The 17,449-nt window shown below is 37.5% G+C and overlaps 1 protein-coding gene and 1 long non-coding RNA gene across 7 annotated transcripts in view; one reads left to right on the top strand and one right to left on the bottom strand.

The window, feature by feature from the left end:
- Positions 1-17,449, top strand: part of RBMS3 (RNA binding motif single stranded interacting protein 3) — a 1,106,864-nt gene that overhangs the window by 1,030,772 nt on the left and 58,643 nt on the right. For 5 of the 6 annotated variants that reach the window (XM_086720584.1, XM_086720587.1, XM_086720585.1 and 2 more), the window contains 2 exons: positions 1,624-1,734; positions 9,302-9,349. In XM_086720584.1, the coding sequence (XP_086576710.1) occupies positions 1,624-1,734; positions 9,302-9,349 (159 nt within the window). The remainder of the gene's footprint in view (positions 1-1,623; positions 1,735-9,301; positions 9,350-17,449) is intronic. The other variant, XM_025913107.2, reaches the window with a different exon arrangement.
- The window catches only part of LOC147577102 (uncharacterized), a 90,844-nt gene continuing 80,475 nt past the window's right edge, over positions 7,081-17,449 (bottom strand). The window contains exons 2-3 of the long non-coding RNA XR_015256022.1: positions 10,875-11,017; positions 7,081-8,264 (exon numbers count right to left, since the gene is read on the bottom strand). This is a non-coding gene — a long non-coding RNA (uncharacterized LOC147577102). The remainder of the gene's footprint in view (positions 8,265-10,874; positions 11,018-17,449) is intronic.

Raw genomic sequence — 17,449 nt, 5'->3', positions numbered from 1 at the left:
ATTTTTGTTGTTGTTGTTGTTTTCTAAGGAAAAAGTAAGGTGGTTTTGTTTAAAGAAATTGAGGCAGCAGGAAGAAAAAGACAAATTAAGTAAAAGCTTATCTTATTATGTCTCTTAATTCAAGAAGCGTACCGATGAATGACAGTTCATGGATGCACCAAAACAAAACAACAAAAATGAACAGGATGTGTATTTGTAAGCTACAGACCTATAAAATATTTTTTCTGATTGATGCTAGCTCGTGTGCAAATGTCCTTGTAAATGATGTTGGCTCTGAAAATCAAGCATTTCCAACTATTTGGCTCAATTTCTGTCCTCCCTCCATATTAACGAAGGTGAGCCCATAAAGGAAGGATGAGTGAGAACCCGATCTTTTAACAGATACAGTCAGGAAATTAGATTTGGATAATACATACCATGAGGAATTGATCATCCTGAGGAAACGTTCTAAGAAACATTTGCTTGTGGGTAATTTGGGAAGTGAGATCCTGCCATCTACATGAATCTGTCCTCGTTTTAGTTCTTCAAAATGTTCACTTATATGGGGGGAGAAACGTCACATAGTGAGAAAAATGTTTACAGAAAAAAAAAATAGCATTCAGATACATAATCATTTTATTACCACTAGGTATTTAAATGAGTTGCCATACCATGAGCTTCTATCTGTATTACCATCTTTAAAATACAGCTTTGAAATCCCAAAGATTCTATCCAGCCCTAGCTTTTCAATTAAAAAAAATATATTGTTTTGTTCTCCAGGCTAGTCAATTAAGGTAGAGTAAGTAGGATGAAGAAAGGAAAGGGCTTGCCCTTTGCTCTACTATCTACGTGCAACTTTGTATATGAACAGAAGTTTTTAAAAATGTCTGTTACAGTTTGCATTCTCAACAGTTATAATAAATCAAAAAGCATATTCTAGAAGTAGGCCTTTCCTAACACCTTATGAAAAGCTTGACCTGTTTTTTCCACTAATATTTTAGCAGCCTTGCATTTGACCAGCATTTAACAGAGTTCAGTATTCTGTCTTGTTTCAAAAGCACAGATAGAAAGTAGGTCAAAGATTAGGAGGAAAAAACATGGAAAATAGTCGGTCTAATTTTTATATCATTTATGTTAGATTTTAATCTGTCTTTCAAAGAGATCCAGTCAAGAGACTCATCTGAGCCAGCATTATTCTCCTGGTAGTAGATTGTATAGAGGTGATCAATAATTAACCATATCAATCATGGATAAAGGCATCAGCCAAAAGTTACTCTTATTCAGTATCAAGAGAAACTAGATAATCTCCATAGTATTAATATTTTTCAGTTAGAGAAGTTTGTGTTTAGAACAATGAAAGAAGATACATATGGTATCTTGTAACATTCTATATTCAGTGTTAGAATTGTAAATGATAAATATTTTAGACACATACAGATGTGAGGAAAAGGAGGTCAGTAGTGCTGTCTATTTAGACAAGCACAAACTGGCACGGGTGGATGTAAAAATCATATATGCTTGAGCTTAGCCTTTTCATTAAAAAGCAAGCGCATTTGATGTTGAGACAGTTCGCTGTGTTCATTTTTTTTTAAGTTTCCTTCCTTGTGGAACCTGTTTTCAGATGGACATTGTGTGTGCTTGTAGGGTGCTGTGATTACGCCGACAATGGACCATCCTATGTCAATGCAGGCAGCAAACATGATGGGCCCCCTGACACAACAGATGAATCATCTTTCATTGGGCACAACAGGAACGGTGAGTGGAAGAGTTGGTTTTGTTTTGTTTTCTTGGACTTCTTCAATAAGACGCAATGTTGTCTGTTGTTACTGGCATTATCACTGGCATTGTCACTGGCTCTGTGCCGTTGACTAACACACATTTCAGGTTCCATTATGAATAAGCTGCCTGGTGCATGGGTATTCAGCGTAGGGACACATTTATTCATGTTGACAAGGCTGAAGTTTCCACTGTGTTGCATTGAAATTTGAGTTACTTCTTGTTCATATGACACAGTGTACCAGGCATAATGTCTGTCTGTGGAAAGGTGTCTCTGTGTAATGCACCTGCAAATCTAGAACTTGTAACATAATACACTTGAGCCTGGTTTTCTTTTCCCAGATGCTTACCACTTCAGCTAATGTATCATTCCCCGGTCATTCATAAGTCAGGGGCCAACTTTGATATGACTAATACATAGAGCTTGTTAATTTACTTTCAGTGTTTAAATCAATGAAAAGTAATTCAGAACCTGACATGATCCTGTTCTTTTCATCTTTGTTTTGAATATGTAGACATACATGATGTTGAAAAAAAGGAAGGGATTCTAATGTTCTTGATCTTTTTCAATAGGTTGGGATATTTTTGACTACCCATTATTTTCCTTAGGGAACTAAAGTATATAAAAAAATGCTTATTACAGCCTTGATTTATATCAACCAGGCATTTGAAATAATAAACAAAATTTTATTTGATTTTTAAAAATCTGTTCAAAGGCAACTCCCCGAATGGCGAAGAGGGAAAATGTCTAATACAACCTGGAATACTACAATTTGGTTAAATATCGTTTTAGATAATAATGGAAAACATCAAAGTCAATCTCTCATGTGACACTATTGGTTTATTTTTTACAAATGTTAGTGCAGATAATTTTTTCATTTTTTAAAGATGTAGAAATTTTTTTAATCTTTTTTTTTTTTTTTTTTTTTTTTTTTTTTTGTCATTGAGGCAGCTTAATTATTATAGAAAGAGCACTGGACCAGGATTTGGGAGTACTGAATTCAAACCTTGATTGAGCACTGTTCTTTCACTTTGTCTTTGGGGAAATAATCTCTTCCAGTCTCAATTTCCCTCTCCATCTGGCTAAAGTACTGAGCATAGTGATATATGGGGGCTCTTTGACTATGTGCCTCAGTGGCTTTAAGTCCATGTCTTCTAGTCACCACTTCTGTGACTCTTCTCAGTTATGCTGGCCTCATCTCCAAATATCTATGTACACTGGCCATATTTGGGAAATGTTACCTTAAAGCAATGGCTTCCTTGTCACATAGATGTGTTGACTCATAGGCTTTTTGGAATGTAAGGAGTTTCTGACATGTCCACTGAGCCCACAAAAATTTGCTCTAAATAGGAAGAAAGTCCATATACCTAAAGGAAAGAGTCACATTATTTCAATAAAGACATTCAGTTTTATTAGCGTAAACCAAGTACCTATCTTGAAGACTTCAGCTGCTGAACTTCTAAAAAGCAGTTGATGATACCTTACCTGTCTGAAGGCAGTCGTTGGATCAAATAATTTCTCAGGTCTCTGACCTAGGCTTTCAAATGTCATGTCTGAGACTACATTTAACTCTACATTGTCGTACAGCTAATTTTCATCAGGGAGATATTTTTTAGTAAGGTGTAAGTGTTATTTGTAGTCACTTGGCTCATTTACTAACAAAGCAATTTCCAAGTTTATTGGGAGAAACTGAAGTTTATCATGTCTGCCCTGTTGACTTCCCTTCATATCAGCCTTCCTCTCCTTGAAAGCATAAATTCTGAACAAGTGAAGTAATGCACTCTTACTATATTGAACGACAGTCTAGGGTCTGGTAAAAGAGTGAATTATAACACAAAGTACACAAACACTGTATAAACCCTACTCATTTGAATTAAAAGCAAAACCAGCTGAGTTGCTGAAGTTGAAATTTGCCAACTAGAAAAAAATACAAGAGCTATGTTAATTGAGAATATGACTGAATCCTTTAGAGAATTGAAAAATAAGCTAAAATATGTAGAGTAGATTCAGAATTACAATAGTTGCTGATTCAATAACATATATTAAGTATGATTCGTATTTGAGCATTTTCAACAAGAACACATTCATATGAGATCATAATTTTTGCCCAGCTAGTAATAGCCAAATTACTTAATAATAATATATACTCCCTCCCTTTCTTCGAGAGCAGAAGTTTTAAGCAGGTGGCTTATTTTGAACACTACATTTCTTCTAGTTTTGTTTTTTATCTCGTTCTTTTCCCCCTTCACGTTTATACTAAATCATGCTTAGGTACATCATAAACTTTGTGTAAACAGATATTTTGTCAAGGGTTAAAATTCCATAAGGCTCTGGAAAAGCAGAGAGAAAACATTACTATTCTGTTGATGTTTAGTGTCCAGAATACTGTTATACTCTTTTCTCAAACTATCAGTCTTATACTTGGATATGCTGTCGTAGATTCCTTTCATCTGAATTTTTGATTGGCATTTGTAGTGGATATTATGCAATTGAAATTCTTTTTTTTTTTTTTTTAATTGGTTCTTTTAGTCAAATTTCTCCACCTTACTGCATCTTTTCAATTGTTTTATCTACTGCTCGGAAGGTAGGCTGGTGTTACGGAAAGAACAGTGGGCATTGGAGGTAAACTTGAGTTCAAAGCCTGGCTCTGCCCCTTATTGGCTATGCATGTTAGGTTTCTTAACCTCTCTGAACTTTTATTTCCTCTTTTGTCAAGGGGGAAAATAGTATTTACATCGCAGTGGTGTTGTGAGCATTAAGTGGGATGATATATGTAATATACCTAATACAGTGTGATACCCACTAGGTGCTTATCAAATGAGCTGCCTTTACCCCACTATCTCCGGTGGCTTCATAACGTGGGAATTTAGTCCAAGTCACCAGAAGGGGGTAGAACACCACCAAGGCCATAGAACAACTCTCTGGCCTGCTCTATTTCATTTGGCACCACTTAGTTCTTTCGAGTTTCTATTCCTTAGCTTCTAATTCTTTCAGGGTTGTAAACCCAAAAGTCCAGAGAAACCAACTAGGTCACATGAATGAATAAAGTTGACTAAGTTCAAGCAAGAAACCCTAGAAATATATAATCAAATTTGGTCTATACTTATTCTTGTCACAGCCATAGTCATGCAATATAAATACACATTATATTGGAGAGTATATTTTAAATTAGAGATATTTTCATGCAATGATAACATCATCTCTGCCTGAGTATTAGAGGAGTCAGTCGTAGGGAGAGGGGGTACCTTGGCAGCCTGGGACACAGATGCCTTGTCTAAAAGGGCAGCCCCTGCTCAACTCTAGACAGTTATTGCTACATGGACATAAGGACCGAAGATGGCCTCACCTTCCAGTTTTTTAAGATTAAGCTAAGTATTTGCATTTTAACAGAAAATCTCCCTATATTTGAATATCAGACCAGTTCGTCCTAAGTCCTCTTAGTTTGTGACTTCTGCCCACTGTTTTCCTCATTCTCTCTGACGTCTCTGGCCATTGCTTCTTCTTTTCTTTCACAAGATGCTGAGCCAGGGTTCCATTTTTAACTTCTCATTCAAACATGATTTCCTTAAGCAAGCTCATTCACTTTCTTGGTTTTGAACTCTGCCTTCTATGCTGAAAATCCCTGAATCTGAGTCCTCAATGCTAACCTCATCTTAGACTTTTAAAATCATTTAACCAACAACTTGCTAAATATCTCCATGTAAATCTCCTTCTGACATCTCAAAGTCGCTACAACCCAAACTAATTTCATGAGTTTCCCTGAACTTCCTTTCCACTGACCCTCTTCCTTTTATGGGTTTCTGCTCCTTATTCCTTCTCAAATGAATCCCATGACCCAGGCAGTCAAACGCTGCACTTAGGACTCAGTCTAGGTTCTTTCCTTTTCCTTCACCACCATTTACAACTTTTAAAGATCCACCAATTCTGTCCCATAGACGTTTGTCAAATACATCCGCTCCCCCACATTTGTGGAGTCTCTACCTCCCTAGTTTGCTCCAATCCATTTTCTACCATGTTGCCACAAGCAATCTAAGATTATCTGACCAATGTTTCTGTCCTACCTGTAACTTTTCAGAGTCTTTCAGATGTTCTGAGCTCACTGAAACTCTGCAAAATGAGGTGTGAGCAGTAACAACTCAAGATAAAGACAGGAACCTCGGTGGCAGAAGCAGAGAGAGATCCAGTGAATAATCCAAAGTAGGCAGGGATCAGGGTTGATGGAAATTGGAGCTAGATTAGAAATTTCCATTTCTAGAATGGGAGCCTTAGGCCATAGGTCATGTTCCACTTTTCTGAGATCCCTGAGGTAAAGAAGTATATTAAGCCAAAGCCTCTTTTTTTACCTTCATAAAATTTGATATATTTGACTCCCCCATCACCCCCAATTTTAAAATGGATACCATGTAGTTTATTTAACTTATCTCTGCCATTTGCCACCTCAAATGGCTCTCTACCTATTTTTAAGCTAGACAGAATCTGCAGGCCTTTAAAGAAACGAATTGTATGCAAGCAGTGTAACTTTTATCCAAGGCTCTGATGACCTTGAAGAATTCTCTAGCTTTTCTGCTTTTGTTTATTTTTTGTCACAGGATTCCCTCTATAGAACCAAAGCACTGTTATCCATAACTTCTTATCAGTCTATTGTGAGCTTTCGCAGAAACCACTGGGGATTTTGCTGTGTTATGAGAACCTCCAAATTGCATGACAATCTTGTTTTACAAGTTTCTTATCTCCTTTTCATTTGTTCAGTTGGTGGTCACCAGTGGCTTCCAATGTCACCAGAATCTATTCAGAGAAACAAGAAGTTTTTGTTCTGCAGACTCCTTATCTGCAGTTGTGTTTGTGCTTTCCAAACCACTGGTGATTTGTGAGGTCACTGGTTTCCCATGGTGTCACCATAGCCACTCACAAAGATAATCTTCTAATTGTAGTCCATTATTCACCATAGTTCTCTACATTTTTCAGTCACACCATTTCATTCTTACTGCTGTCAAATTCTAACGGTCTCAGGTGAAAATCATGAATTATTCATTTTGCTTAGAGATTGTCTTTCTTTAAGTACTAGCTATGAACATGAGTATTAAGGCTGACAGTGATAAAAAGCAACACACGCTATTAGGTGGGCTCAGAGTTAGGAAATAGTATTATAAATTCATAAGTGGTAGTGAGTATACTTGCCGGGAAAGTATCGATTAATTAAAAAATGGTCAGATACAAGAAAGAAAATACAGATAAGAGGAAGTGGTTTTAAAAATTTGTTTTAGTCTTAGCATATGATAGATGAACTCTAATGGCAGTCTTAGAAACAATAAATACGCATTCAGTGAAGGTCAAATATTGTGAAAGTTTATTTGCAAATATTAAGCTTTTACTATTTAAAAAAAATGGATTCTGAATTCAAATACATTAGCAACAGAATACAAAAGCCCCAATAGATAAAATGCCAAATAACATGAATAGGGTAATGAAGGAAAAAACAGGATGCCAAAAAGCATATGAAAAAATAGTAATTAAAGACACAGTGAGTTAATCAAATATTCAAATGGACCCATACACATAACCCGTTAAATGATGTTACCAAGATAAAACATATTGCTGATGAAGGTGTGAGGAAATGAACATTCTCAATCACTGATGGTGTGATGATAGAAATGTAAATTTGTAAAAGTGTCTGTTGAACAGCAAAGTGGACAGTCAAGACACCTCAAAACAGCTCTGCCGACTCACCACACAGTTACAGTTTTGAGAAGGTATTCTATGGAAATAATCTAAAATAACAGAAAAGCCTTTAGACCTAAGAAATATCTGGCCCAGTGTTCTTTATAATGTCTAAGAAGTAGAATGACTAAATAAATCATAATCCATCCATGAACCAGAATGTGAGGCAGCATGAAGTTATAGGAGTTTAAGATGGGAAAAGGATTATTTATAATCGTAAGTCCAAGAGCAGGATGTAAATTTTCACGTGTGGAGTATCAACTATGAACAAAATATTTACGAAATAAGGCTGTAAGAAATACAAAATAAGTGTGGCTATTTCTGGATAATGGGATTAGAGATCATTTCTATTTTAATCATTTTACTTTTCTACATTCTCCAAGTATTCAACAATGAGCATGATTTACTTTTATGATTTATTTTTAAATGTTAAAAATATATTCTTGGGAAATGACTAGTGACATGGTCTTTAAATCAACTTTTTTTAGTTTGTAGTAATAATGTGTGATTACAGTTTTTTTTAAAGGTATTAGGAAATACTACCACTATGAATAAAATATTTGAAGGCCCTTTCGATATGATTCTACTTATGCCAGATTTGGAGATTATTATGATCAACTCACATTCACATACCTGTTTTGAGACACAAAGTAGCTCATGCCCAAGGTTTATTTGCATTTGAATCTTTGATCCATGTTGGATTTTGCTGGTCCAAAGTGCCTTGCAATGTCCAAGTTTTATTGTATCTTCTCACATGCCATTTGCTTTTGAAAGGGGGATTATCATCATCCTTTTGTGGCAAGGAGATAAAATGGAGAAAGATAGGAAAATAAAGTTTGAGGTTTTAGTTTTTAAAAATGCAATGAATACTGGTTATGTGAATAGAATAAGGGTCACACAAGAGCATGTATTTTATTTAATCATGTTTTAGAAGTTTATTTGAATATGAGCACTACCTGATCCCTTTTACACAGTTTACCTCTCTAAGGGGAGTTGGGGCCATTTTTAGAAGGGGGGCCTTGGGCCATAAGCCATGTCCCACTTACCTTTTTCAAGATCCTTGGTTTAAAGAACTGTGTTAAGCCAAAGTTTCATCTTCAAAACACAGATGTATTTGGCTTCATATAACCTGAAAGTCTGACATGGATGCGATGTAGTTTAAGTTAACCTTTCCCTACTATTTGCCACTTCCAATGCTATGACACTGGAAAAAGATGGCAATCATCTGTTGAATGGATTCTTTTCTATTTATCTCTGCTCTCACGATTCCAGCACACGAAGCTCCTTGGCCTTGTCCAACAGCCACTGGTATCAGAGCCAGAGCTGAGTGATTACTAACAAAACCCTAGTCTCAAAGTGCATCAGTCTCCATAGAGTGTGGGAGTCTACAAATTTTTCATTTATCTTTTAAAATTTCAGTTCTTTTGTTCTCCTGAACTTCGTTTCACATTGTGCTCTGGGTCCCTTCCAGATGGGCTCCTTTGTAGAACATGTGTGTCAACCAGAGAGGGTAAAAATGCCACATTGATTTCCCAATGGAAGGGGCCCAAATGATGACAGACTGAGGAAGCTGACAGCGTTCTAGGATAGCATGTACTGCTCTGGCAGGTCACAACGGGGCCTAACAACAGGTACCATGTGACAGTACTGGGGACCATTGTATCAACTATAAACTAGGGATCATAGTCCCTAGTTGAGTGTTTCAAGGCAGGGGGCTTAGGCAATCATATGACATACAGTGGGCACTTCCACGTTTTAGAGCTAAGATTCTATTTTATTTTCTTTTGTACTTCATTGCATTCTCTCTCATGCTCTTTTCATTCAAAGATTCAGTCCCAAGACAGGATTATGATACTCCACCAGCTGTTGTGTCAGGTAGGAAAATTCTAATTCCTTTAAGATTTGATTGGAGGGGAGAGATGGAGGTTGCCTGGTTTTCTCCAAAACTCTTTAAAGCAGTGATTCTCAATAGGGCTGGGTACAGGGAATTTAAATTTTAGCTCTGGGATCGAGAGTGGGGTAGTTTATGTGGTTCAGAAAAAAGTACCATTACTATTCCAATCCAGTTTTGTATATGGAAAATAAGTATGTTGTTTTTAAAATAAAAAGTAAAAGCTCAAAGATATTTGGTCTGTGAAGAATACACAGAAAATAGAGTCTATGTTCTGTGTATCAGCGATTCTCACTGTTAGAAGGGTTCGTCACAATTTCTGGGAAGTGGGGAAAGGATATTCATGTTTATCAAAAGAGGGCACAGCTTAATAAAAAATAGTTTGAGAAGCACTGCTTTAGAGACCAGAATTCTGCTGAAATCAGAAAGTCATTCCATTTTGCTTGCTCGGCACCCAGCATAGTGTCTGACACATAGTAGGTGCTTAATATAATTGTTTGTTGAATGAATCAAAAGTTCAAGTTTGTTCCAAAAATGGTATTTTGGATATTGAAAGAGAATCTGCCAATGTTGCATCCGTACAACAAAGTGGCAGAGGTTGATTTGAGAATGCGTTAGCATCCTGAGGATTTTAATTAGCAATATTTAAATTGTTTCATAAAATTCAGCGGTGCAGTTTGTAAGAGGGTATATGTACATGAAGAGGTCGGTTTTTTGTTTTGAACTGTGCAGATTCCTCCTCTGTGCTTTCGCCTTAATTTTGAGTTTTGGTTTCTTGCAAAGAGGAAAATGGGCATAATTTTTCATTTTTGTTTATTTTTTTAACTAAATAAAATACTGGCAGCCTGAGGAGATTTGAACTCTTTGATCCTTTGATGTGTTAGATGATGAGGACATAAAATCTAAACCAAGAAGGGCATTGGTGTGACAGAGCAAGAGACGAAGGCCAGAAATAGAACGAAAGAGCCCAAAGGGCGGTGAAGTCTGGCAACCGAACAGTGGTTTTCAAGCAGAGAACACTGTGTTCTTGACCACCTGGTTTGCCTGACCCAGAATCTGAAGGGTAATCCATTTCTCATGTCTTGTGGACTTGTTTAATTATGCTCATGGCTGAATACTCATCTTAGAAATCCAATGGAGAAACAACGAGTTAGCTTTCAGCTGTAAAGTCACTTTGCTTCTCTTGAAGATCTCTACAAATTGTCATTAATTAAAATATCACTTATCTCTCCCAAAGTGTATTACCTGTCATATCTTAATGTGCCTATTTCATTTAGGATATGGGATCCCTGAGAAGATACTTTGTTCAATGCATAGAGTCTTTACTTTATTTAACATGTGGCTTCCACTCTTGATAATTCTCTAATATTCTTCTTGGTGAAAGACACAAATTGGAAATTCCTTCAATTAAGTTTCCTGATTTCACTTTCAAGAACTAAATGAAAAACAACAACAAAAAGGAAACCTCAAGAGCGCTTCCTAGGTATCAGCCATCGGTCAGGCTCTTACACAGATCAATTGAGGCAGGACACCCGGCTGCTTGGAGCTCCCACGTAACTCCATAGACAAGTACCACTGAAAGTTCTTCAGCAGGGAAATAACTTGATCAAAGTAGTGCTTGGAGAAACTTCATCTGGCAATTTTGTGTGTGCCTAAGGAACAGAAAAACAATAACAGAACAGTTAGCAAAGCCAAATATGATATCATTAGAATAAAAAAAAATGATGACATTTCAGCTGTAGAGCATGAAGGAAGAGACTAATATAGATGTAATAAAAAATAATAACATGGGGAGTGGGGAGTGGTACAGTCACTTCCCCAAGTTTGGAGTGGTGGTTTGACATTTTACCAATTTGCATGGACATCTTTGGCATCTTTGGTCTACAGCTAAATAAAAAGAGACTTACCTCCCAAGAGTTTGTCAGTTATCCGGTGGGCATAACTTGAATGACTTTTGAAAAATAGTGTATCCTTTGTCCAACCATTGACCAAACCAGTCACATAAAACAGACAGAGGTGTTGTAACAGTTTCCTCTCATATCTCCCAATATGCCCATTTTGGACAATTCAAATAATAATCGGTTCTTTGGCAGGTGCCAGAGCTGACTCAACTGCCATAATGTATCTGAGTTCAAGGCGTCTGCTTCGTGATCTACAGAGACATAACCCAACCTAATATCATTTAGTCAACCGAGTATCAAACACTTATTGAACACCTTCTGAGTGCTAAACACTACACTTGGATACAAAGATGACTAGAAAATGGATCAATGGTAAAAAAAAAAAAAAAAATCATGGTCTAATTTAATATTGCTGTTATGGTGGTTGTCACTGCTTGTGATGTTTCAATGTGTAAAGTATGAAGGAGCCAAAATCTAGAATCTAAAAAGAAGATCAGGAATAAGGTGAATTCTGAGCTGGATTGGGAAGGGCAAATAGGACTTGAGCAGTTGAACAAGAGTGGGAAAGGCACACAAAGGGAACAGGACAGGATATGTAAAGTCTTGGAGACAAAAATGTGTAGGGTGATTTGCTGGTAGTCAGTTACCTGGCATTTTGGGGATGAAATAGGCTAGGTCAGGGTAAATCTGATTTTAGGCAAGGACTCTTTGAGTCACAGGTCACCTTGTTCTTTTATTTATTCAAATAATATTTACCGGGAGCATACTATGTGGCCATCATTGTGGTGGGGGCTAGGGATACAGCTTCCTTCTAAGAACCTAGGGTTGAATTAGGAATTTAGATATAAACAGATGATTACAATACAGTGTCAAAATTGTTTCTATATAGACAAATATGTTTAAGTTTGTAAATTCTTCAATAAGGTGCCTGAGTTAAAAATCTACATAAGTCACTAGTTGTAGAACCTTGTGAAAATTACTTCTCTGTAGCTCATATCACTTATCTGAAGAAATAACAACAATTACCTCATAAGGTTATTGTGAGCATTACAGATGTTAAGACACATAGCCCACTGAGAACAGATGCTGGCATAAAATAATTGTTCAAATGTTATTAGCAACAAGTGTATTAATCATTCTTGTTACAAGGTATTGTGGTGGCACAAAGAGAAACATCAACATACAGTAGAGAATTCAGGAAAAGGAGAAGAAACCTCTAAGTGGAGACATAAGAATACGTGGGGATTATCCAAGTAAAAAAATAAGTTGGAGAAGAAAAGTTTCAGACCAAGGGGGCAGCATATACAAAGGCTCATGGTTAGCAGGGTAGGGCAAATTCAAGGAACTAGAGATGGTCCATTGGGGCAGAGACCCAAAGAGAGATGGGGAATAGAGAATACAAGCCTGGAGAAATAAGATGGGAGCAAAATCAACAGATATGGTTACTTGAGCTGTATCCTGATGGCAATAAACACTAAAAGGTGTTAAGTTGGAGACTGACATGACCACCTAGATACAGTGTGGTGATTGCATTGAAGAGATCCAAAACTAGAAAAGGGGATCAGAACTCAAGAACCCAAGTATGAAATGAAATTAGCATGTGCTCAAGCTGTGGAAATGAGAATGGATTGTTAACAAACGTGTGACATATTAACTGACTGGCTGTCAGACTAGAAGGATAGACAAGAGTTGAGATAGTTCCTTAAGTTCCTGGCAACTCAATGGCCTGAGGTGTCATTTGCCGAGATCTGAACCAGAGGACAGATGATCAAGTTTTGCAGGAAAGAAGCCAAGTTCAATGTAGTACATGTTGAGCTTGAGAGGTCTATGAGGCATCCAAATGGAAATAATCAATGAATATTTGGATACGTGTGTCTGGAGCTTAGAAGACAGCTCTTAGCTAGAGATGACTTTTAAAGTTAACCATGGAATTAAGTCACGTCACCCAGAGAATGTGCTTAGAATGAAGAGAAGTAGGCAGATCCTTGAAAATACAAAGCGTGCAGAAAAAAGGAGCCTAAAATAAAGATTGGGAAAGACAACTACAGACACAGAAGGAAAACCAAGCTTATAAGGTTTCAAACGAAGCCAAAGCAAGTTGAAAGTTTTTCAAGAGAGGACTGTGCAGTAAGATGACTCCTTAAAAGAGGTCATTGGATGTAGTTACATAGAGAGCACTAGTCAATTTAATGGGGTGGTGGTTAAGGGGAAGGGCAGAGATAGTGAATATCCTTAAAGGAAGTAGATGTAGCAAGTGCCAGAAACTGAACAGATTTGGCTTTGAAAAAGAGTAGAGAAGATAAAACCAAACAAATGGAGAATGGAATTGATTGATGTACTGATTTTTTAAGATTTTTTCAGGTGGGAAATATTTGGTCATGACAGAAAGAAGCCAGGAAAGCATTCTCAAGTTTGAAGATGTAATTCATAAAAGGCAGGAGTGATAGAACTAGGTCAATGAGGAAGGCAGACATCTCTTGTGGGAATGTGGGAGGGCAGGAGGAAGGCATGATGTTTGTGCCTATAAGTCCGTAAAAGTAGGAATAGGAAATCAAATGACTCTTCATGAGATAAATACTATTAGGATGTGAAGTATTAAGTGACATCTTCTGAGAGCAGGTGGGAAATGGCATGGGAAAGGATCTAAGAGAAGAGAGATTTGGAAAACTGTGGAGTAAGAAAGCCAATTACCAACACACACAAAGTTTGAGGGGCAGTACCGTAAGTTCATCAGAAGCTAAAGATTATGGATTTTTGTGATGCCCATCTGTGAGGATGTTTGATTTTCCACTGTGGTGATCAGTGGCCAGGAAGGCAGACAGGTGGATTAATCCAGGGCTAAGGTTTTACTGACTGCAGTGAGAAAAAGGCCAATATGTGCTGACAATATTGGGAAGAGAGTGATTGAGTGACAAACCGCAGTTTCCCAGATCAATAGAAAGAGAATAGAGGGCTGTATGGGGTGGGCGAGAGGGAGAAACAGGGAAGATGGATTTCAGATTACAGATAATGAACTGTTTCTCAGCAAAGTCAAGGTCATGAGAGCAAGTGGCCAAAAGGTGGAAATGAGGTGAAGGTGACAGAGTTAAAGAAGTCAAGTAGCAGGAACAGAAGAGGCCACTTTTGAAGTACTTTTGTATGCCTGAAATTTGTTTGTTTTTTGATACTAATAAGATGTGGGCCCATCACTGAAAGAATTGATAGAACATTTCTGGAACACATTACAAAAACCCTAAAGACTTTTCCCCTCAGAATTTTAAAGAATGAAGTTCTTTCCAGAACACTTGGAATACAGACCTAATTAAAGGGAGAAGAGTATATTGGATCAGTGTTCTTCAGGGCATGATTTGTGGATCACTATGATGCTTCACATGATTTTAGGAGTGCAGGGACTCAAACTTGATATTTTTACTACAGCAGCTGTATGGTTAGTTCAATGTGAATTTGAATAATGTAGAATAAGTCCATCAAACACATAGCTCAAGGGATGCTTTGCTGAGGAAAAGTTTAAGGTAAACAGTTAAAATGTGAATACATTTTTTTAAGTTTATTTATTTTGAGAGAGAGAGAGAGAAAGAAAGAAAGAGTGGGGGAAGGGCAGAGAGAGGGAGAGAATCTCAAGCAGGCTCTGCACAGAGCCCAACGCAGAGCTCGAACTCACCAACCATGAGACCATGACCTGAGCTGAGACCAAGAGTTGAACACTTAACCAACCGAGCCACCCAGGCACCCTGTGAATACATACATAAATAAGTAAACCAACAGTAATTCAGGAAGAACAGGGGTACGGCAAGTGTGGCAATGTCTAAGAGAAGTAGCTACCGTTTGGGAAATGGAGTCCTAGATTTCCTTCATAGGAGGCACCGTTCCTTGTCCAAGTCTCTGCTCCACTTTATTGAGCTCATTTCAAGGACTGAAGACAGAAGGCTGGAACTACCCTGTATATTTTCACGCAGAATCACAGGAACCTGTTCTCTTGGTAGTGTTTCTTTTCCTTAATGATTGTAACCTCTTAAAAAGATCCTCCTCTTTTAGGCAAATTTGAATGAAAAAATGGAGAATACAACATCATTGGCACCGTTGGATTTTAGGAGGAACGTAGGAAAACGCCTATTTGTTGTCAAATTTGTTGTCAAATTTCTATTCCAGTTGCTCTGATCTGAATTTTTCTGAAGGACATCATCAAGAAATCAAGCAAAAGACTGCTATGGACAGAGAACTGAAGTAGAAACAAAATCCATTCATTTTTTTTTTGGTTTTTAATTTTTTTATGTTTATTTTTGAGATAGAGAGCAAGCATGGGAGGAACAGAGAGAGAGAGAGAGAGAGAGAGAGAGAGAGAATCCCAAGCAGGCTGCATGCTGTCAGCGCAGAGCCCGACGTGGGACTTGAACAAAGGAATTGTCAGATCATGACCTGAGCCGAAATCAAGAGTAAGACACTTAACCAACTGAGCCACCCAGGTGCCCCTCCATTCTTCTTTTCTAAAAACCTTAGAGTTCAAAATTTGAACTTGTGTTTGGGAAAAATGAAAAAATAAAAAAGAGCCAAAAATGCAAAGGAATGCATCAATTATGGAGCATATATTCATTTCCTGTCATATCTTTTCTACATACCAGCTAAAATAGGCTGAGAATAGTCAGTGTTATCAGGACAACTTCACAATGAGGTTTCACAGAAAAAGCATATGTAAATCACAATATAGTTACACTCAGCAGTCAAATACGAAGTCCTTAAGAGTCAGGTTTCTGGACAGGGAGTCGTGCTCTAAGAATGAAGTCCTTTTCAGGGGTGCCTGGGCAGCTCAGTTGGTTAGGTGTCTGACTTCAGCTCAGGGCATAATCTCGTGGTACATGAGTTCGAGCCCCATGCTGGTGGGCTGTGTGCTGACAGCTCAGAGCCTGGAGCCTGCTTTGGATTCTGTGTGTCTCTCTCAGCCCCTCCCCTGCTCCTGCTCTGTCTCTCTGTATCTCTCAAGAATAAATAAACAGTTAAAAAAATTTTTAAAATTCCCAGGGATACTTGTCCAGATTAAGGACAAATTCATTGCTAAAACAGCACACAGCTTTGTTGCACACTGTTTTCGCTAGCCAATAGCATCATGTTTGCATTGGAGAGCCTCAGTAGTTTGGAATTGGTGATGCTCTCTCCCAAAGATTTGGTTGAAGCCTATCTATACACTGCCTCTTCTTGGGTGGGAATCACTTTAATTTTTTTAATTCCACTATTATTATTGGGAGGGGGGTGGGAATCATTTTCTAAAACTAGCCCATAATTAGGGGCGGGGACATGTTCAAGCCCCTTCAGAGAACAAAACACCATTTGTTCTCTCAACAAAATTTGTTTTCGTGGCTACCACGAGCTAATTACAAATGATTTCCATCTCTTAATTAAAAATTAGGTCCATTAGTACCTCCAATTAGCAACAATTAGCCATTAAATTGTATTTACTGTAAAAGACCTGACACAGAGTTATGTGTTCCTACAAGCCATGCATGAAAATCAGTTTCATTTCTTTGCTCAAATACTGCACATCTATTTTAATTACAAAATTGCATTTGTTTAAATGTACTAATTGCTGGTTTCTTTTCAACAAATTCTAATAAGACTTTGTTCTACTTATTATTCACTCGTTCAGCTAATATTTACTGAGCTCCTATAGCGCTACAAGGAAGCAAGGCTAGATGGCATAAAATAGAAATGTACCCATTGCCTTCAAAGAACATAGAATCTAACGACAGAGCCCGGGGTTGGAAAGACTTGTCGTATAGCACAGCATGCCACAGACACCATAAAAGCAGTTTGCAGAACATATTTTGGATGAGTAATTGACAAACAGGCATGTGCATGCTGTACCGCGTTCCTGCTAGTGCATTTATATTGTTCACTACATTACAAACATAAAGCTTTAGAGACTTTTCCTGTGGGGCCACAATTTTTATTGCTTTATTCAAGTAACTGATAACTAAAGGGAGCTTAAGCAAATAGACTATTCTGATGTATAAGCATCAGTAATTTAACCCAGTTTTGGGGGGGAATGGGTATGGAGGTAGTTGGGGTAGAAGGTTGCAAAGTTTTATGCCTTATTTTCTGATCCAACAAGTTTTGTTTTTTTTTTTTCTGTAAAGGTCCATACTACAAATATTTTAGGCTTTGATGGCCATACAGTGTATCATAACTACT

The sequence above is a fragment of the Puma concolor genome, chromosome C2 (genome assembly GCF_028749965.1).
Source record: "Puma concolor isolate L17-30 chromosome C2, mPumCon1.1.hap2, whole genome shotgun sequence".
In the NCBI taxonomy this organism is placed as follows: domain Eukaryota; kingdom Metazoa; phylum Chordata; class Mammalia; order Carnivora; family Felidae; genus Puma; species Puma concolor.
The sequence above is the reverse complement of the archived record's forward strand: the minus strand, read 5'-3'. Positions and strand labels throughout refer to the sequence as shown.